Source organism: Anabas testudineus, chromosome 7 (assembly GCF_900324465.2).
Source record: "Anabas testudineus chromosome 7, fAnaTes1.2, whole genome shotgun sequence".
NCBI classification, from domain to species: Eukaryota; Metazoa; Chordata; class Actinopteri; order Anabantiformes; family Anabantidae; genus Anabas; species Anabas testudineus.
This window is the reverse complement of record NC_046616.1, coordinates 8,654,689-8,677,370: the sequence shown is the minus strand read 5'-3', so window position 1 is coordinate 8,677,370 and position 22,682 is coordinate 8,654,689. Positions and strand designations below refer to the sequence as shown.

At 39.6% G+C, this 22,682-nt stretch overlaps 1 protein-coding gene across 2 annotated transcripts in view; it reads left to right on the top strand.

Annotated features, from left to right (window-relative positions):
• The window catches only part of sema3bl (sema domain, immunoglobulin domain (Ig), short basic domain, secreted, (semaphorin) 3bl), a 51,964-nt gene that overhangs the window by 11,001 nt on the left and 18,281 nt on the right, over positions 1 to 22,682 (top strand). For both annotated transcript variants that reach the window (XM_026368630.1, XM_026368629.1), the window contains exons 2-4: positions 3,628 to 3,788; positions 10,395 to 10,454; positions 18,234 to 18,353. In XM_026368630.1, coding sequence (XP_026224415.1) covers positions 3,628 to 3,788; positions 10,395 to 10,454; positions 18,234 to 18,353 — 341 coding nt within the window. The remainder of the gene's footprint in view (positions 1 to 3,627; positions 3,789 to 10,394; positions 10,455 to 18,233; positions 18,354 to 22,682) is intronic.

Below are 22,682 nucleotides of genomic sequence, written 5' to 3'. Positions count from 1 at the left end.
TTTCCACTGCGTTTCTACACATGTACTTGTAGATTTTCATCTTCATCACTGTTAGTGAACTTTATGCTTTACCCTTTACTTGAGCTTCAGCTGAAATGAGTGTTGGATTAAGTACACACACAGAACACACCCCTTGCATTTCCCTTTGCGTTGCTGTACATCTTTCTCACACAGAATGTGTTCCAGTCCTAACCGAATAGGAGAAACACTTTGCTTAGAGAAGATTGATTCGGCTCTCACAGCTGAATGCTAAGTATGGAGCTAGTGGCAGGAAATTAGTGTTCATCACGCTGGATTTCTTCTTTTTATCTTAAATCAGATGTTTGTATTTCATCAGTACTTGTGTGATGAAAGGACCATGCAAGCTTCAACATCAAACAAAAATTATGCACATAAGCTACAGTAATTGTCCTTCACTGTCTTGGATTTGACAGACACCAGGGCATGACTCAGCCTGACTTAGCGGAACATTGACAATGTAAACAAATCTCCAAATACATTAGTGCACGTGTGTCTTTGTAGTGGCTGAGACGGCACGATGTGATAGCTAAGATTTGACACATACAGTGAAACCAGATGCTCTTTCGCGTGCCGCTTTGGCTTGGCACGGCTGCTGTTTGTCAATGCAGCGTCGGCTGGCTGCCTTAAGGAGAATAATACACATTGAACACAGATGTAGAAGCTTCCCTGTGGATCCTGTCGGGGATCTTGCAGATAGATAGGGTCTTAAGTCACAAGATGGATAAAAAGAGAGAGACGGGAGAAAGATCTAGCAGTAAAGGGGAGACAGACAGGAAAACAGATGGACAGACAAGAGACATGAAATTGAAGACACATTCAGAAATGACTTCAAGAGAGGAAAAATGACACCAGAGGGGAAGATAAAGATGGATAAACAGCAGAGACGGGGTTTGATAGAGGAGAGAGGGGTTAAACAGCTAGATAGAAGGGAAGTGAAGATTGACAGCAGCGGAAAAACCGGCTGGTAAGATCGGAGACAGTCGTGTGGTTTCCACTGCGAGGTGATGAGCTGCTGCAGTGATAACAAGCTGCAGATGGGAGCTGTTAGTTCACCTTTCCCCTCTGTTTGTGTGCATGTTAGTGTGTGTGGCTGAGGTATTCCAGTGCTGCCAGGGCTGTTTTACTTGTTTATGTGGAAATTATTTGATTTTTTAAAAGATTAATGTATAAAAAAACAGTGATAGTCCTTAAACATGACAGAGGGAATCAAATAAATAAGTTATGGATAAAGTCCAGAAAAGTGGATCTTTGAAAACATTATGAACAACCTAAAAGAGTGAGCAAACAGCTTGTTAAAATTAACCATTTAGTTTAGGTTACATAGTTTCAGTACAGCCACAGATTTGATTTGTTTAAATAAACACAGCATACAACAGTTTAACACCTATGTTCCAGTCAGTGTTGCATCTTCTGCTGTCGTTCTGTCTAAACAGAGAGGTGTGCCATGAACACTACATCTTCACCCTGGACCCTCAGTATCTGTTAAAGGTCTCAGCAACAAACGGGGCGCACACTCATGCATACATGCAAAAAGTCATATGTTATTCCCGTCGCACACACACAGATCCACACACACACTTTCATGTCATTCTTCACCATCACTCTGCAGCTGGACGTAATCTCACCGCTGTGTGGAAATAGTTTAGCTTGTAGCGACAGACAGTCGTGAGCTGAAGACGTGTAGAGCTGTCTGCATGTTCCGCTGATAAACTCTATCATGCAAACGCTGATTAGACCTGCTGTTGAAATATCTGGCCATGTTAGTCTTCACAAAGCAACACTAGTGAATTTATTAAAGAAAATAAAGCATTTGATATGAAAATGTCAGTAACACACTATCTAGAGGAAGAATGTTCTGAAACTTATCTTCCTTTCTGTGACCTCATCATGTTTTTGCCACTTGCCCTGACAGTCCCAATAAATCCATCAGACTTCACTGTGCTCTCTGTCGTGTGGCTCTCGCTGCCACTACTCATTATTTTCTGACTCATACCAAACCAAAGTTTCTCTAACTCCCTCTCTCCCTACAGTACTGTATATCCCTGACGCCCTCCCACTTGTGTCGCCTCATTATTCTCTATTCTCAGCTTTTAGGTTTTACTTTCATCCCTCTTTAAAACTGTTTTTCTCATTATTATTAATATTATTCCTCAAAGGATATTTAAAAGGCATTAATGTTGGATGGCCTCAGCTGAGGACGGTGTTTCACCAGAGATGCCAGTTCATCTTGGTTTTGATTTGGCTGCCTTTAAAGTCTTATTAGGGAACATATCATGTAAAGAATAGACCTTTTAAAGTAAAACTATTTAAAGTGTGCTCCCATTACTGAAGAGGTTTTTGCTTCTACATTGCTAATAAGGGTGATGGTGGATGTGTGTATGTGCTGTACATGAACATAGACTGAAAAAACCTTTATTCTTGTAAAATGAGTGGTCTCATTGTTTCAGTTTTTTAAAAGTAATGATTTAATATATTTATATTTTAATCAGAATCTCACTGAGGATTTTCATATGTCAAATGTAGATATATAAATGTTAACATAACTTATTCACAGATAAAAATAATCCTTACTTGCACAGCTGTGGAGAGTGCAAGTGTGTGTGTAGAAGCGCATGAGTTTGCGAAAAGGAGATTTATAATAAGAGCAAATCAACAGTGTGTGTGTGTGTGTGTGTGTGTGTGTGTGTGTGTGTGTGTGTGTGTGTGTTTGCGGGGCTCCAGTGATGGACAAGGTGCCACTAGTACACGGGGCCCCTGTGCTTCAATCAGTCAATATGCTCACTGAGTGGCGAGTGACTGAGCCAACTTTCTCACCATGCATGTGTGCGCATGCTAGAGTGTGTGTTAGACCTAGTGAGAGAAAGAGAGTGGGAGAAATAACAAGTGTGACAGATGAGTGATGAGAGACGGACAGAAAGTCGGTTCAACCGAAAAAAAAAAAGAAAAAATCTTCCACTGGGAGTTTGGCATACCAATGACATCTTCTCACACGCATACTTCTCTCCTCATCTCGTTACCTAGAGAGAAGGAGGGAGAAGCAATGTGATACCGAAGAGGAGACGGGACAAAAACAGAACAGGAGAGACAGATATAAGAGGTGTTTGTGTGGGGAAGTGGAGGCTGTCAAAGACCGAGAAGGCTGAGAAGCAGCTGGCTTGTGGTTATGTTTCTGTAGTCAGGCATGCATGTGGTGTATGTATATTTGTGCATGTATGTGCATGCATGTGTGTAACGAAGGCAGAGGAGACATCCCTATGTGTAGCTGAACTTGAATTCAACCCTGTGTCCACCACTCCTGTAGAGTCATTGTATCAACCCTTCTGACTTTGAATCTGCTGCCAAATCCGACAGGAAGGCCAGGTGCAGCTGCGTGTGCACAGACTCTCCAGCTGATACGGGTTTATTTACAGTATGTGGGGGTTTGTACACTTCCCCTTATAATGTCAATATGAAGGCATGAGCACTTGAGAAAACCCTCAGCTTGATCTGCATCACGGTGTGTTACATGTATACATGATATTACATTTACACTCCCTGTCTTCTTCCACCCTTCCTGCGTGTTTGTTGTGAATGCCACTGCTCATCCTTTTGCTCCTCTCTTTGCAGACCTGATGTCCACCAACAGGTCATCTGTCTTCAGCGGTCATCACGGCCAGCTCTCTGTCACTGCCGTCTTCCTGGATGAGTATCGTGACCGCCTCTTCCTGGGAGGCAAAGACGTCCTGTACTCTCTGATGCTGGGACCTGTCAGCAGTGAGTCCAAAGAGGTGAGGTTTTTAACATAAGTGCAGCTATTTCACTGTTCTATTATATCCTGCTCTGCTTAGATGATTGATATGTAGTAGAAGGTTAGTTACTGTACAGTCCACGTTTATCACTTCATTTTGATTTAAGTTGCAGTGATTCTGCAAGTGGTTTCCATCAGTAGAAGGATTATATACGAGTCGAGGAGATAGGCTCAGCATTTTGTGCAGAACATCTGTTAAAGCACTTGCTGTCATAAATCAGCCATAAACATGGTGACTCAAACCTGAGCAGCCATTTTACTTTATATTACTGCTATTGCATCATGACTGGAATGGAGAGAGCGGTGTTGAAAGTATAAAGTAAAGACCGGTTTCCAGAAAAAAAATGCCAATAATGAACAGATCAAATTCACATCTTATAACCAATCAAATGTGGACCATGATCTTACTGCAGCTAGATGTGATTATAGTGTCACATCTGTTTACACTCTCTACTTCTTGCTCCGTTTGCCAAAATATCTGTACAATCGTGCCCTTGTTAAAGTGCAACTGGTCATAAATCAGTCTTTGCGTTTCCATCGGTATCACCTGTAATCTGCACCAGAATTTGTCATTCTGTCAAACGCAGTTGTTACTCTGTGCATGTTACAGAACAGTTGATTAGACTCACCAGAAAGACACTATGGATGAATAACAAGCATGTGAGAGAAGGCGAGGAATGCTATTATCATTTCAGAGATCTCTAAATATTAGAGCTCTGATGAACTTCTTAGATAAAGTTTATTCATTTTAAGAAGAATCATCTCACTGTGATGAACTGTTTGACATCTTGGTCTGAGTCAAAAAGGTCAGATATAATATGTTAGTAATTACAAAGAGTAGTGGATGTCATGTTAGGAATGGAATCCACGTTTAATGTAATTTATTCAGTGCAACTGTAGACACAGATATGAGTTTTGCTTTGATTTGTAGAGTTACAGAGTTATTATACCTTTGAGTTATATGTTATGAGGTTTCATAGAGGTTTTTATTGGAAGGCTTCAACACCAGGGAAATGAGGAGGTCTAAATTAAAACAGGATTTCATTTCAACTGCATGAATATCTGTGGAATAATAGGTTTGGGAAAATATACAGTATATATTTGTTTGGATATTATTTCCAGCAGTAGGACGACCACTGTGTTCCATTAAAGTGCTTTCTTGTAAGCACAGAATAGAAATATCTCTTTCTAAAAACAGAAACCTCCAGTGTGCTTCAGCCACTTTAGCTAAGAGCATTAGTGTGTGTGTGTGTGTGTGTGTGTGTGTGTGTGTGTGTGTGTGTGTGTGTGTGTATCTGTGCTCAAGGAGACTTACACAGAGTGAATGCATGAATAGGGAATTTAAGTGCACGATCAGATGTCATCTACCTTACTCACCCTTTAATTCCCCTTCATCCCACTCTCAGCCTCCACTCGCTCTTCTCTGTCTTGGCACACATGACCCTAGTTACTTTAGTTTGCTGCGAGCTGTTTGAGGTTTAATGCCCATGCTTCCATCACTGCCAGCCATTGTGAAATCTGTCAGCGATGCCAGTTTAGTGAAACAAAGATTTACAAGATGACACACATCTGCCAAGTGCTCATTAAACCAGTGCTGAAAGAAGGAGAAAAGAAAGGAAGATTTAAAAAAAACTGAATGAATTCAAACAATGTTTGTCTCCACGTAAGAGATTACCAGTCAACCACCATGACAACCACCTCAGATGTTGATGTGTCAGCTGGTCACTGCATTATTTTGTAAAATCTGGATCCTTGTGATTTTATTTTGAAGGTCCATAAGGAATTCTTGTGCCATATGTCTCCTTAACTCCAGCCTAGCAAAGCAATTAAGCAGAAGCAGACCACTAGCATGACCTGTGCCAAGCAACACCACAAACTTTATGTAAGACTGAACAGTCTTTTTCTGCTTTTCTGTTTGTATGACAATATATAAATTATGAGATTTAAAGGCTTCACGCTGAATCAGAACAGCTGCCCACCCCCGCTTCCAGCCAGTTTCTCTGCTGCTCTGTGTTCATCCTGTCATCTTGCTTTTGGGAAGAATGTGAATAAGTGTACTGTACTTATGATTGTCCACTTATATTGGAGAAAAGATAGCAAATTATTGCCAAGAGAATAACAATTTGAAGTTTCCACAACCAGAATGAAGTCATAAACCACTCTGGAAGCTGTTATACAGCTGAAACTCTGTTCTTCAGGAATTACAAACTCTCTTTGTCATAAAACACAGTTTGCCACACGTTCTACTATATATGTGACCATAAAAATTGGAAAGTAAGGTCCTATTCTACACTCAAATATTCTTCAACTGTAAAGTTAAATGGCGTCAATCAGTGTATAAAGAAAACCAGATCCAGTACCTACTGAATCAAATACTGTAAGTGAAACAGTTCACTTCATGATAATTCACTATGTTATGTATATGTATCAATTGATGGAATACAGACTACACATATCTTCACTACATAAACAAATTGGTATTTGATATACCATCTTTGATTACTGCATATATAATTTTCAATCATGTTTTGTTTTTTTTTTTTGGCTTGTGCATGTGCTTGGCACCTGTCGACGACTCGTTTCACCGTGTTCGGACAGCTGGTTTATTTTTCTGAGTGTTTGGTTACGTATAATGTGTCATGTATTGCTGTGCTTCTTCGCTCATTTTGGAGATGACCTCAGGCTGAGTTTACTTAGCATATAATTTTGCAATAATATCTTTGGCCTGAAAAGAATATTATATTATAAGTTAATCTAAGGAACTTGCAGTGTTTGAGTTCAGGGTTGCATTTTAATTCAGTGAAAAATAAACTTCTCGCATCTCGTGCTCCTCAGCTACACTAAGCTGACAAAAAAAATAAATAAAAAAAGAAAGGACGACAGATGGTCGTATGTGTAAATTGCAAGTTGACCAGAATGGAAAAACATCTTTTTATATCAGCATGGAGCAGCATCATGTGGCTACAGTACATATCATAGTGCATGTCCATGTTATTTTGTTCTAAAGTTCAGTAAATATAACCAATTGTTTATGTTCATGTACCACAGGACAAATGGAAATCTAAACCAAAATATGATTAGTAGTCACACACTCTTTTGTAATAGATCCAGCATGGCCGCAGTTAAATTGTTTGTTGATAATCAACAAACGATTTAACTCAGACATATGTTTTATTTTTCTATTAGTTAGTCTTAACTTTCAAGTGTATGGAGCTTTGGCACTTTTGAAGGTTCAGTAGTTTATGCAGAGGAGCAGTTAAAAACTATGGTCGGTTCGAGTGACGGCTTGTGTTCTTGACCACCATGCTTGCTCTGCATAGAAGTCGGTGCAACTGAGAGACGGTCCTTTCCAAGTCTGAAGATCAAAAAACAACAACTATGAATCATATTTAAGGGTGGACGAAAAATCAAAGAATACTTTGAAGAGGCACGGTCACAGTGATGAAGTGTTAAGAAACAGTTAAACAGAAGAAGAGCTAAGGATGGCTGGTGGAGCCTGGCCATATTTCCTAAGGCGTGCAGAGTGGGATTCTTGGATGATGGATGAATTATTCCAGCACACTGACTCAGACGTTTGCCAGCCAGGCTTTAAGAGGGGCCTGATTTCACAGTATATCAGTGTCAGCCAGGCATGTTATCAGGCTGCTTTAGGTCAGACTTTCTGTCCGGGCCAGGCTTTTTGACAGGCACACATTCATATCAGTCCAGGATCATGCCAAAGAAACTGGTCCAAAGATCTGAATCCTTTAATCTAAGATATGGACCGGCCCTAATTTATATATTTCAATTCAGTCAAGCATAACATAAATTATTGTTTGAAATGAATTCCCACAATTGTAAGCCAGCTTTTTGACAAAAACAGGGTAGGCATTGGACAGACCTTGAAATGAGATGGTGTGATAGTGAAGCTGTTTACTGAGACTCAAATAAAAATAAAGCTACAACCAGCATAAAGACTCGAAACAACAGGGGGAACAGCTCTCCAACTATAACACAATCCATCTACCAGTATCTCTAAAGCCCACTAATGAACATTTTCTATCTTGTTTGTTGTAAAAACAACTACTTGCCTTTTTACAGTCTATCATGTGCAGGAGTCTCAACTGTTTCCCTAGAAACTGATCGAACTGATTAAACAAACATGAAGTTGGCTGGTTGCTGCCTCTAGATTCACTTTTACTGTAAAGACTTGACAGTGACATCAATCTTTTTAACAAATCTGAGACAGGTATCTGGATAAGAGAATTTCATTAACACTTACTTCAAAAACTGTACTTGAGATATTGCAAAAGTATAATAATACCATACAATGCAATATAATACAATATAATACAGTTCTTTGAGTCTAAAGTAACAAATTTAAATGAACCATGTAGGTAACAACTGTTCTCTGCACAGTTTAATTCATTTTGCCAAAGGAAAAGAAACAAAAATGTAACAGATCATACATACAGAAGATTTTTATCCAACAGGCAGTTTAACTTTCCGTGAAAATGTCTTTTTTGATTTGTATCCCACTAATTCACCAACAGCTTTAATCATAACCTGGGTTTTATTTTACACACAGGTACAGAGTTCTTGTCTATTAAACTTTGACATTAGAGCAGTCAAAGTTGTCCCAGGCTCTTCAGTGTCAGATCTGTAATTCATACATTACTTTAAGTTAAGACAACAGAGTGTCAGTGTCGTGTCTTCGTGAGCCAGACTTCAGTCATTCTGATTTAGAGCTCACTGTGCTGGCTGCGGTGACTTTGGATTTATGATGGAGAAGATAAAATCTGTCTCAATGTTTTACTGCTGATATGAAGTTGAGGGTATGATGAGCACAAAAATGAGGACATGGCCCAGTTTGGAGCCAAGAAGTTAGAAAGAGATATTCACTTATCCACTCTTCAGCTCACTTCAGATCTTCTCTCTAAATTTGTTTCTGTCACTTCCAATCCACACGCACACTCTTTAACAATCCTATAGCTACTGTCCCAGAGCACTGACACACATGGTCTCCATACACACTGAACACAATCAGACTTAGTAATTAAAGTCAGGACCATTTGTTTTCCACTTTGACTTCTCTTCTCCCTGTTTGCCAAAACAAAGCCAGTTTCCCACTGGACCATACAAAGACTTTTTGTTTCAGAGAAAACCTCTGCTAGTCTTCACAAACCTACAGTTTTAAACACATCATTGAGGCTCAGGATTCAAGCAGACTCACATTTTCCTCCTCAGTGGCAATTGACTTCATTTTTTATTTGCAGAACACAACATGAAGACAAGCCCCATTGCTTTAGGTCCAAATTAAATTTCTTGCTTATCTAAAATTCACCTCATTTCCTCTTTTGTATTGGCAACATGAGGAAAAGACTGGGACTTTCCTAATCAGTCAATCTTTTGGATCTGTTGTGTGAGAACTTCAGTATTGAGATTGAAGATTGTTTTATTGATTTGTTTTTTACTTCTTTTTTTTAAGGATACTCTGTGACTAACGTTCTAGTTTTGCTATACCCAAAAGGCTAATTTAATTTCTAGGCACAACATGGCTGGGTCTCTCTCGAATCAACACTTATACACAGTGCCGCACATTCACATATTTAGCCAGTTAAAGGTCCTTTATAACATCTAGAAGATTTCCTTCTGTGCTTAGTATGTTATTAGGGAGTATTATTTATTTAAGCAATAACTCTATAGTGTTGCCCAACAAATATTTCAGCTGATAAAAGTTTTCCACATTAGTTATTCTTGACATATGGTATAACCTGTTCTCCTGGGCTTAAGGGTGGCATGCATCACAAATATTAGATGGTTTTTCCTGCTGCTTTCATCTAAAATCATATTTATCAGGTTTATTTTAGTTATTATAATAATTTATCAGGAATCTATTTATACTGTACAAAACAACAGAGGTGAAAACAGTTTTGTTTGTTGTAATGGCAACTATGTATTAAGCAGCAAGTAGTTTTGGTGAAAACCGATCACCTTGAAGTCAGTGGGTTGCACAGAGTAACCAGCACATTGTTTCTGAAACCACACTGCTTTCGATTTTGCTTCTTTATTTATTCAAGGCCGTGGGCAATAAACAGTAAAGAAATATCACATTGGTTTGGAGCAGAATTTCAAAACATAGACATATAAAATTAACATTAACTGCTTGGCTAGGTTAGACGGGTAACAAATATTATGTTTTTGGTGAATTTGGGTGAGCAGAGTCTACAGATACTACATCTGTTGGCACGAGCTTCTGGTGTTGTAACTGAAATGATAAATGCGTCTGTCATGTTTCAATCAGGGTTTCAGGCTTTGGTTTCTCATTCCAAAGCCTTTGTCTGCTTGTTCATGTGTGGAGCATCCCCCTCTGCTCGATGTGCTCCTAATGGCTATAATGTAAAGAAAATAATTCAAATGTAATGGCACATGGGCTGATTACTGAATGATGTTTTCATTGAATCACATGAAGCCTCCCACAGTGTAATTGTATTTTGCAATAAGACTGAAGAAGTTGGTTGTTTGCATTACTTGTAAGTTATGAGGTTTTAACAATCAGACTCTTTTTCCTTCTTTCTGTTCATTTTATTTTCCTCTTGCTTCGTAGATCTATTGGCCCCCGTTACCTGGCAACAGAGAGGACTGCATTGAAATGGGAAAGGAACAGGTAAGCTACGTGTTTCTATTTTCTGACAGACTGAAATGATTGAGTTGACGTACACTGTTGAGCAGCACCATACTTGGTGTCTTCAGTTAAGAACAGACAAACATATTGCAGCCAGATGATTAGGGAGCATGCCACATAACTGCAGCATCACAGGTTTGAGTCCGGCTTGGGACCTTTGCTGCATGTCACCTCTCTCTCTCTCCCCTCAAGGTTCCTGTCTCCTCTGCACTACTATTATCAAATAAAAGTACCGCAATGCCCAAAAAACACATAAAAAATGAAAGAAGATGCATCTGCCTCTTTATGCCACTAGAGTCCCCTGAACCCTTCTTGGCAATTTGGTCCCTGGGCTCTCAGAGACTTTGGCTCCTCACCAGCTGAGTCCTGTGGCCACATTAGTCTCCACTCTGCACCGCTCCCACAGTTTACACTTGGATTTTAGCAGTTCTAATTTATAACAAGACATTTTAAGAGGTTTGAGAACTAGGATATAAAATATTTATCCACTGCTTTATTTTAAGGCTATTTTTCAACAGCAGAGTCCAAATGGCACATGCTTTTAAATGTCCCTTTAGCAGTGCCAAGTATACACTGAATGGCATACTCAGCCAGTTTAGTGCCATATTGCTGACACTTCAGTTTCCTACCCTAAAGCAACTGGGGCAGCCTCTACTCCCCCACATCCACTAAAAGATACAGTAAATTATAAGACTAGCAGCCTAGTAAAGCCTCTCTCTAATGAAGTCTATAACAGCATTGTCAAAATAATGATAACGTTTCTGTAAATCAGGCGAACTTGTGGCTTTATTTGTTATGAAGCGAGAAGGGACTGTAGGGAAAGAGACGGCTCTAACAAGAGCTGTGTAGTTGTAAATGGAGAGAGAAGAACTTAAAAACTGAAAGGCAGGACAGTGTTTCAGAATAAAACTACAACTTAAACAAATGCATGCTAAAATTATTTTTATAATTATAACCAGTGCCAACACATTGGTTCCTCTTCCTTATCAGACTCTGCTTTCTATTAGTTTGAAGGAAGAAACAACTTCACTTGATGATGGTTTTAACAGCACCATAAACTGAAGCAGGTTTTGTAACCATCAGTGAGCAGTTTGTGGTTCTACTTTAAATATGGTATAGTCAGCCTGGCAGCTGGTTCACTGCTTTGATCCTGAACCTCACAAGCTTTTCACAACCACATCCCTGTCCTTGGATGGGGACTAACATTATCATTGTGCAGCCTTCTGATGTTAGCATTGTAGCATCTCAAAGTGCTATTGAGCTTAAAGAAGCATAAACAGAGAAAGGAGGCAATAAAGAAAAGTAATAAAAGCAAAGGAAACGGCAGAAAGACGTAAAGAAGTAAAGAAAGTAGAGAAAGAAAAGTAAGACTTTGATGTACTGAGAGATCCTTAAATTTGATCTCGGTAGGAGAGGAAGTTCAGAGTGGTTTTATTGGTGCCAAGAATACATCAATTGGAATTAATTGCTGACACACACACACACACACACACACACACACACACACACAACCAAATGAAGACACACACGTAAAACATGTAGAAGTACTGTGATTTTTTTGTACCTTCTTTTACCTTGAATGAAGTCTGACAGGCACGTCCATCTGGAACAGGTTAAAAGGTGTGTCTCTGAGTGTGTAGGTGTATGTTCTACATCTTTGAAGATGCAGATGTGTCCAGGGTGTCTTATATCAGTTTTATTAGGTGTTTCCTCTCCTCATTGCTCACAGGGCTCATGCAACCTTAGGTGTGTGTGTGTGTGTGTGTGCGCGCGAGTGTTCGCTACTTCGTTGTCCATGGTGGACTGGAGAAGTCACAATGCATTACTGCACAGGTCTTAAAACAAGATGTGTGTAACTCTACCTACCCTATGCCAAAACTGTCAAAGAAGTGTGTGTTTGACTGTGTGTGAGTAATAAAGGTGTTCTTCTCTCTTTGTTAAGCTCTGCAGACATTTTTCTGCATTCCTTCACGTCCGTCCTTTCCTGTGTATTTTGTGTGTTTCTGTGTTTTTTTGGTGTCACACTGATGGATTGCCGTTGTATTCAGTGGCATCTACAAAGCAAACGGCACATACGTTGAACACACACAGGCACAGATGTTGTATCTCATGTGCTGCCGCCTGTGTCTGTTACACACAAGTGAGTTTGACAGAACACGGTGGATGTTAAAAGGTGAAGGCCTTCACATTGTTTCGTGTGCCTGAGTGTTTGGATGACTGAAGGAGAGACGCATATGAGAAAAAGATCATTTACACAGACGGCAAAGAAAATGAACTTTAAAAAGTTTTCATTTAAATCAGTTTATGTTCAATCAGTCACTTAAAACCAATGAAAAGTGTCTCTGTTCTCTACACTTCCATATGTTCAAGTCTTCACAGTGAAAGTGAGGATACTGTAAGATTAATAAGAGAGAGGTGCCCTTTCTTATCTCTTTAATGAAAGTTACTGTCTCCACCGTCTCTACATCTGTCGGCATCTCTGTACCACCTCAAACATGTTTTTACTGATAGCTTTTCCTTCCAGAGTCACCACCTCTTGACCTTCACCGTCATTAATTACAGCTCTAACAAATAAATAACAGGCAGCAGGGAGGCACTTAGTGATATCAGCAGAGCGTGTCCTGTCTTGCTCGGGCTGTTAACACATTTTCTGCTTCATCTATCTGCATCTTCTGCTTACAACTGGATTAAGTGTCAAATCAGTCACTTCCTCCATTTCTAGGACTTATAGTGTGACATATTATCACAGCGGGAAAGTTAAGCTGAAATGGAAATGTGCTGCACAGATCAGGGATCGTATTTAACAATTTATTGATTTTTTGATTATTGATTTGATCGCTACATCACTACATCAGTATCACAGTAAAGGTGCAGTATTATGACTTGAAAACCCTTCTCTACATATTTAAGAATACTCCTTATCAACAGGCATTGCTCCATATTGTGAATGACTTTAAATACTAAACATATAAAACAGGATTCAGAGCATCAGATACTGGATGTTGCAGCAGCATCTGCTCTCTCTTTCATATTAATGAGAAAAAGCTGCTGCAGAGTCAAGAGACACAAACCAAGTGTGACTGTTCTTGTCACCAAATGTTGATAAATGTTGGTTTCACCTCTTGCGTTCGCCAAGAAGCGCAGAGGTGAATGTGGTTTTCCGTCCTAAAATTAGTAAACGATTGGCTACATGTTGGACTATTTGGTCATTTGGAAAAATCACCTCACTGCTCACTTCTTTTGGCAGGAGTTTCTTGCCATGACTGAACGCTTTCAGTTCTGTCAGGAAATCAATCAAGAGTACTTAGAGGACTGGTTTCTTTGAGGATCAAACAGCTACTGAGACCAAAGACTTGGACAGGCAGGGTCACCCAGCTGTCCAGCTTTGAACTGCAGTTATGATGTTTGTATGTGTTTACGTGATGATGTTTGTGTTTGAGGTCCAGTTCGCTGGAGTCTTCTGCATGTGCATAATTGTGTATGTGTACGTGTGTGTTTCTGTGAGTATACATGAATGTGTTGGTCCTCATTTCCTGTTAGCATTACAGAAACTGACTTCTCCCCACTGAAAATTGGCAGCACACTGAAAACTTGCCTCTCCCTGTCCCTTATTTCAGTTTCTTGAACTGCAATAAAATTTCACACATCATCCAACTCTGAGTAAAACTTGTTGACTCCTTAATGTGTTAATGTTAGCGAGCCAGCGAAGAATGCACAAGACTTTTCTTTTTTTTTTGTAAATACCCTACTCCACCATCTCTGTCTGTCAGGTGAATAAAGTTGCTATCGACAGTGGCCACTACAGCTCAGCTCTTCTAGTCCAGTTGAATTGAATTCTGGTTCATTTCCCCCCTCGGTTCTCTTCATTTAAGCAAGTTTGAATACATCAATCGCACTTGGGTGTGGACCAAAACAACCACTGGATGTGGTTTCATCACAGTCCCAAACAAACTGTGGAGCAATTTGTTTGTGGTGAGAACATGGTTTGACCTTTATCCAGCCCAAACCATGGGTTTGCTAAACGCCCCGTTGACAGCACGTGTTCTTTAAGTGTGAAGCTGTGTTGTATTTTAAAGAGGCATTCAAACTGGCAGAGTTTTGCTTTGTGGAGATGATTAATACAGATGAGCGTTTTCTCTCATGGACTGTTCAGAACCAGATCTTCTTCCTGTGTTTACCTTCTTGTTCCCACCCCAGGCCCAACTTTGGTTCACATAGATTTTCATAGTTTATGAACTGGTTCACTAAACCTGATCAGAGCAAATAAACTGTAAGCTTGAAAATGCTTTTAAAGTCCTGGCTCCAAGTGGAAAAGATGGTGTCAATCATGCAAACCTCTGTGTAAAATCAATTATAGTTACTGAAGCTTTCAGTTCTGCTAAAGTCCATGTTACCACTCTGCTCCATGGAATTACATTTTTGTAACATTGTCCAAGCAGCGTCTCACTGTTGGCCCAAAGTTTCCCAAATTCTTCTTGGAGTTTAAAACCTGCCACTCCCACTTGATAAAACACATTATTTAGCTAATAGCTGTTCCATTTTTTTACAAGTCCCTAAATATAAACAGTGTGCATACAACAAAGATGTAGTTGGAGACAAAACAGTGTGAGAAACGTTTCCCTCGACTTGCGTCTAGGTATATATGGAACATATTTAAACACTAACTTGTCAGCCAAATTGAAATGCTGTGTTATACTCACTGTAAACAAATCAAACCATGATTAAAATGATTTGTAGCAGGCTTTTACTGCTCAAGTTTCTCAAAATAAAGTTCAACTTTAGCCATAATGATTTTTTTTTTTTTTTTTTTTTGTCATTATGAGGAAGACATCTGTCTCCTCTCCTTCTCTCTCGAGTCACCTTCTCTGATTCTTTGGCCAAACTTCCTCCCTCTGTGCACTGGAAAACATAAACATGCTGTAGAGTCTGTAGATTTGTAATGCATGCAGTCAGATGTCAAATAAAGGTTTAATGAATCCACTGGAAATGAGGGTGTCTGCCACTGAAGTTTTAAATATTTATCTCTCCACTATTTGTGCTAGCACAGTGCCCCCTTTTTGTTCCAGACGTACCTCACTTTGTGCAACATCTATCGTGGGAAATCAGACTTACATTGTTCACTGTTAAGACTGGAAGAGGCTGCCAGCAGTCTTGGCAATGTTCTTATTTGTTTATGTTAATGATACATTTATCCCAGAGTAAAAGTAGTAATAATTTGATGTTTAAAATGCTATGCATACCTTTTCTAATCCCCAGGACGCACAACTGCGGTTTTCGTGGGCAGTTTCAAAGCTCAAACTGTGTGAATAGACATGGAAAGAGTATTGTGGTCAACCAAACGTCACTTTATAATAAAAGGTTAATAAATGGACATTGTTAGATGTTTTTCTCCATTAAATAGTCCTGACCCAGGCTATTTATGCAATGAGAACTCTATTCTCCATCTGAAGTCCTGGCTAGCTGCTTAAGGCTACTGTCTACGATCTCCCCATGAGATAAAACTGAATTTCAATCCATTTCTTTCTTTCTTTCCTTCTTTTTTTTTTTTTTGTTTAACTCCACTCCCCTGGTTGCCACTTAATCTGAGACAAGACCACACAGATATGTAAAACCCAGGATCTCAGGGTGGGAGAGCAGAGCTGTACTTCGTTTTTTTCCACAATTCATTCCACTCTTTGCTCTCTCAGGCCACACAGATCTTCAAGACAACTCCCTAAGTAGTGGGAACGTAGGGAAACATAGCAGAGACTTATTTCTATTCATTCTTGGTCCACTTACAGTACAGTAGGCTCTACTAGGCCTATTATATCTTCAGTAAGAACACAAAACGTTAAATCCAGCCTTTCAGTTTGTCCCTCGAGGAGAGCATTTCGGTAGTATGGAGATATATCTTCCACTGTTTTCTGTTTCTGAGTCAAACCATTCAGCACTAATTTGAGTTAAATAATTAGAAGGACATTTGAAATGTGGTTCATGATACTCCACTTTTCTTTTTTGTCTGTGCTGCATAATAAGCAGCTCTCTTAATGCTAATCTGTTATTGTTCAGTATATTAATGGTCTAACTTTGTTTGGGTGAGCAAATGAGCTAGCGGGGGAGGGCAATATGATGATGTAAACTATTCCTCAGAGTGCAGTGACATGGTTTACATCAGGCCTGCATCACCACAAACCACTTGAGGAAACGATCAACAATGTTTGAGTGTCTGAGTGCAACTTTGAGAGCCACAGGGCCCACACGCAAACGCAAAATTAAAGATTCACCAGACACATTCTCGCACAATGCATGCACTTGTAAACACGTATGCACAAATTTATAGGAATAATAGAATTCAGAATAACATGTGAGGTTAAAAGAAATTAAAAAAAAGAAGAAACACCAATGCACGTAGATGTAGTTTGTTTGCACATGAATGCAGCTGTCCAGATGCTCATTCTGCAGAAATGAGTTTGACCTTGTTAATGTAAGAGAATGAAATCCGGTCGATTCCTTCCTTCACAGCTGACACCCGCTCTGTCAGCTGCTGCTGCTACAGACAGGAAGAGGGAAGCACTTGTGCCCTCCACTTCCTCTGGACCTCTGTGTAGTAGTCAGTCACTGTTTGTTTTGCTCTTACACTTACGTGTCTAAAGTGCTCAGGGACTTTTCTAATGTCCACTTGAGTTTCTTTTTACACACGTGTTCCAACACCATGTCTGGAGACATTATGTTTTCAGGCTGCCTGCTCATCCGTCCATCCGCCCCATTATCATTAACACAATATATCAGGAGCACCTTGAGGGGATTTCTTCAGAATTGGCACAAATGTCTACCTGGACTCAGTCATGAACTGATCAGAATTTGATTGTTAAAGATCAAGATCACTGTGACCTCACCTTCTCTGAAAGCCTTGAGGCTGTTTCATTACGTATTGCACAACATTCGCTCGAGCTAATAGATGAAATGATTAGAATAAGAGTTAAGACAATCATGAACAGATTTATAGAGTTAATTACACCTCTCTCTTTCTAAAAAATGTATACTGATGATCGGTGTCTTGATTATATCCTAGTTAACCCCACAAAAATCAAGACCTCCAAATTATCCACCACATTTTTACTGTTTCTGGTGTTTTTTTTTTTTTTTATTTGATGAAAAAGTTTCTTTGACCAGAATGTGATGAAACTTGGTTTACAGCATTAGCATGTCATATGTCAAATTCAAAAATCAGAGGTGCAGGTCCCATGTGGGACACTGAGGCTATCACATTTCATCTAATAAAGCTCTTTTCTTGGTCCACGTTACAAACATGTGGGATTAATAAGCCTTGTTAAGAAATCATTTTAGTTTCTTCAGTACCCTGAAAAACAACTTGCAGTATCTCCAGACGGTTGACAGTTACTGTTGCTCTGTGTCATTTGATTTATTTAAAGTCCTGTCCCAGTTTGAAGAAAAATATGTGTGTGTGTGTGTGTGTGTGTGTGTGTGTGTGTGTGTGTGTGTGTTGTGATCCAGATTGAATGCTTACCTACTACACCTGGGCAGAGGTTTGTGGTAATACCATGAAACTTTTATAATTACTATAGTTACTAAAGTTCAAAAGTATAGTTGCATTAAAAGTTCCAGGACTCCATAACTTTTCCATTTCATATAACCCTCGCCCAATGTCAGCTGTAATTGGCTTTAGTCAGCCTGATGACACGTCATGATGAGCACATACTGCTAATGGATGGATGAGCTTTATACTGTATGTTGTAATCGGTATGTGTGCATGTTTTGCAGACCGAGTGTGCCAACTTTGTTCGACTCCTGCAGCCCTACAACCGCACCCACCTCCTGGCCTGTGGCACTGGTGCCTTCCAGCCCATGTGTGCTTTCATCTATGTGGGACACAGAGGAGAGGTAAGTCTGGGTGAAGATAAGCTCTTTGTTTGTTTGTGCGTTTGCAGAGGCGGCTGCTGGTGAAAACTGTGTGGGCCTACAAAGTATGTTAGAAGGCCAATGTCTCAGCATCAGTCCCACATATACAAACAGACAAATACACATATACACCCAAAAATACACAAATCCATATTTCCTCTGTGCCGGCGACTAAATCCAAAAGATAACAAGCAGTTGGTGTTTTTAAGGAAATCTATGATGAACAGCTGGCACAGCTGTGTATGACCCATGCTGAACTACCACTATATGCACCATATATATACAATGGCAAGACAAAGTATGTGAACACAGTTGGAATTTCATGGTTTTCTGCATTAATTTAATTAATAATTTAAGTTATAAAATGTGATCTGATCTTCATCTAAGTGAAGAGTATTAACAAATATAATGTGCTTGAAGTAATAACGCAAAATAAATTCTGATCTTTTATATCCTTTATTGAGAACAATCATGCTGCTGGTGTTGCAGTGGCAATTGACATTTAAAACATTTAAGCATAAATTAAGACAACAAACAAAGAAAAACATTAAAAACCAAACAGACAAGTTAATATTAGACAAATTAAAACTGACTATAGTGAAATTCAGTTGATGATTGGTTAACATAGAGTTGACTACAAGGAAATGGAGGATTTTACAAGGTTTCAGACTCCTGGTCTGACCAACAAAGTCAGCATTATAAATACAACATTATCAAAATGTTACTGTATCATTATACATATGAAATGACAAGGAACCACTGAGGGGCTGATAAGCAATTTCTGTGGAGGAAACCAGACTAATGGAACAAATGTGGTTGGTGCCAGGATGTTTTTTCTTAAAGAAGCACAGTTCTGAGTGGCCCTGCTCTGCATTCAGATCCCCAGGGTGTAAGGTTAAGCCTCATCAGGCAGCTGTGCCATGAGTCTTTCTTTAGCGCTACTCAGCTGCACTACTAGACCCTCTATACATCTTTTCAACTGCACAGGCTGGTTCTCTCCACAACCACTCAGCTCAGTCGGACCCTCTGCAGAGTCTCATACTTGGAGCTATTTAAAAGACAAGAATCCGTGAATGGAGCTATTAAGTCGGACTTGTTACTCGCTGTTTCACAGCGGTTCCCCAGATTGCAGTCTAGTGTGCCGCCCTTCTGGGCCCAGCGGGAGGGGGTCAAACTGGGCATGAGCAGAGAGGAAAGATAGATGTTGGCAAAGAGCTTAGGAAGGGAAATGAGACAGCAGGGTGAGAGCATGCCAACCTTTCAGTCTGAAGAGTTTGTGTGTGTGGTGGACATTTTTTCATATGGATTTCGGTGCTCATCACAGTGTGTGTTCTCGTTGCTGGTGCCATTTACTAACTCGCTCTCAATCTGTCATCTTCAGTGTGGTTTTTGGACTCTGGGTTTTATGGCACATCATAAAAAACAGCACACGTCTGTGTTTGCTCATGTTAAAATATTTTCCTCCAGTAACAGTTTGCAGTAATTTACATGGTTGAGAAAAAGGGAAACAAAAACTGGAGATAAATAAAAAAGAAGTCAGTGGAAGTCTTTAATGGCTTTATTGCAATTTAGTGTAGACATGTTATAAAAAGTAGGTCACCTGCTGGTGTGTGTGTGTGTCCCACCTTCATGGCATTGCAGGTAGTCAGTGTGTCTCTTTGAATGGACAACACCGCAGGGAGCCTGTCCATTTATTTAACCAATCGTTAACTGGTGGAGAACACACACTCGTTTGTTTGTCTGACCTCTCGAGGGAACGGAGGTCATGAGCCCATGGACTGGGATCTGGGTGGGATGATCTTTGACCTCTTAGGTGTTTCATCTGAGTTCAAGGCAGACCTACACATACTCTGTTTTTCACATTGCCACCTCCTTCTCTCTTTCTGTCTCGGTCTTGTTTTGCCATCACAGAAATATTAAACAAAACGTATGAATGTAGCGAGAATTACAACGTGCATTCGATTAATTTTAGTTGAGCTGAAAAGAATAGAGTCTTCTATCCTAAAACAATGTTTGGATAAACTATTATTGTTGTGTAATGTTTGCTAACCCTAACTATATTTCATCCAGAGATAAAAACAATATAATGCACTTTGCACACACTTAAATAAACTAATGAGGGTGAGTCAGTAGATTTTATTTTTCTGGGAGGTTGTGGAAAACAGCAAATTGTTGAGATAACATTTTAGAACCACCAAAACTATTTTGAAGTTATTAAGCAACAAGACTGAATTTAATTTGGCAAATTGGGAAAAGTGTCAACATTTCATTGAACTAAAAACATAGTATATGAAAAAGTGTGAGAAGCCCGTGTTTCTTATTCCCTCTCTCACACACACAAACTCAGGTCCTCATGGTGAGTGACACCGCTTCCCATGGAGTGTCATAGATGTGAAAATAAACCATTACAATATAGTGACGACATACACAGGACCAGACCACACACACATACACACACACAGACACACACAGTCAAACAAAACAAATGACACAAACTTAAAGACATAAACATGCAGTGATACAGAGAGAAACCCATGAAGATAATGAGAGATGTGCACCTTCCTATAAAAACACATTCATGTAAATATAAATAAATAAAAACACGTAGAAAGACACAGATTCGTACATGCATGCCAGGAAGTAGACTTTTATTTGAGCCTAACAATAACTGACGGCACTGCAAAAAACTAATTGAAAGCCATGCACACATGAGAACACATGAATAGCCTGCTGCTCCTCAGCTGAGCCATATTGTAAATGGAGGCAGTTTCGATTTTTTTCACTAAAAGACGCTTTTACTGAACAGTTCTGCTTTTCTGTAGTGTGCACGTAAAACGAGTGATTCATTCTTCTCAGACTTCCACTGCAACCTCTGTAAGTGCCACACATGAAGTCCAGTGGGAACAAAAAGCCTCTCAGCAGGTCTAACAGTAAAGCACTATTGTGGATGGAAATAGTGGCTGAAAAAGATTGAAAGCATAGTGAAAAATTAATTGCTCATAAATCAGCCATTAGGTTTTCCCATGCATGTTGCTATTGGAACAAAGCCTACCAAACTAAAAATGAATAAAGCCTCTTTCAGGCTCATTTTACGGCTTCTGACTTTTCAGTAATTTTTGCTCAATTTCTAGTTTTAATAATCCCCATAACTCCTGCTGTTATCTCTCCGTGTCTTCTCCCCCGTGTGTCGATTTCATCACCATCTTGGCTTTTTCTCTCGTTTAGCGGTCCTCCCCCAGTTTGTCTTACACAAACTCTCTGTCCATATATAAATAAACACAGAGAAAACAATTAGAAAGCAGAGAAGAATGGAAAGCAAAGAGAGATCAAATGAGAGAGTGAGATTCCCATGGTCTTGCTGGACTGCGAGTTGAGTGGTGAGAAAGGGACTTCAGCCATTATTCAAGTGGACAATGAGGAAAAGGCCAAGTACAACAGAGAGTCAAATGAGCACTGCTGGTTGGCCAAGTTGCCCTTATAATGCCTGAAGTGAGTCCAAACTGTGGATGTTTTGACTTTTTACCAGACTACTAGATGAAATGTGCAGCTGATATTTATTCAGTGGTAAACAATAAAAATTTAAAACACTTTGAGAATCCAAAGATCGAACCCAGGAGGCCTGACAGACGATTCATATCAACCTTGGTTCATACAGGATCAACCTCCCTCTACTTCATCAAAACACTAACAGCAAGGGAGGACAAGAGGGGAGGAAGATGGAAAAGAAGATGAGAGGCTAGAAGGAGCAAGACGTACAAAAGGTGGATGTCTGCTTTGTTTAACTCAGTAGGAGAGAGGAAGAGAGGTGGGGCAGGGAGAGAAGTGAGCAGCCAAGAAGCTGTTTTGAAATAGGGTAGTATGACATGATTGAAACTGAAAGTCTCATTTTTCTCCCTTCTGTCTCTCCTGCACACACTCATCTGTTTTTTTAGAGATAAGGTAAAATCTGTCTGTGAAGTGTAATTTCATCTCGGTTTCATTCAGCCTACTGTGTACTGGATGCCATTTTCAGTACTTTAACCTCTCAGAGTTATTTCCTTCATTTCATAGAACAAGTTAAAACAAATCTCAAAGTTGTATCAGCTACTGGTTTTACAAGAGCTTTTACAGTATTGCAGTCTTTTACTCTACAGCTGCTCTCTGAGGAGAGAAACTTACACTCAGTGGACTTCTCCTGTGTGACTAAATATGGGTAAAATAGTACGTCTAGAAAAAAATCTAAAGAAGCTTTGGAACTAATATCAAAACATTAAATACTGTTTACTGTAACAGATGGTTTGAGGATGAATTGTTCCTTTGAAAAGTGTCAAC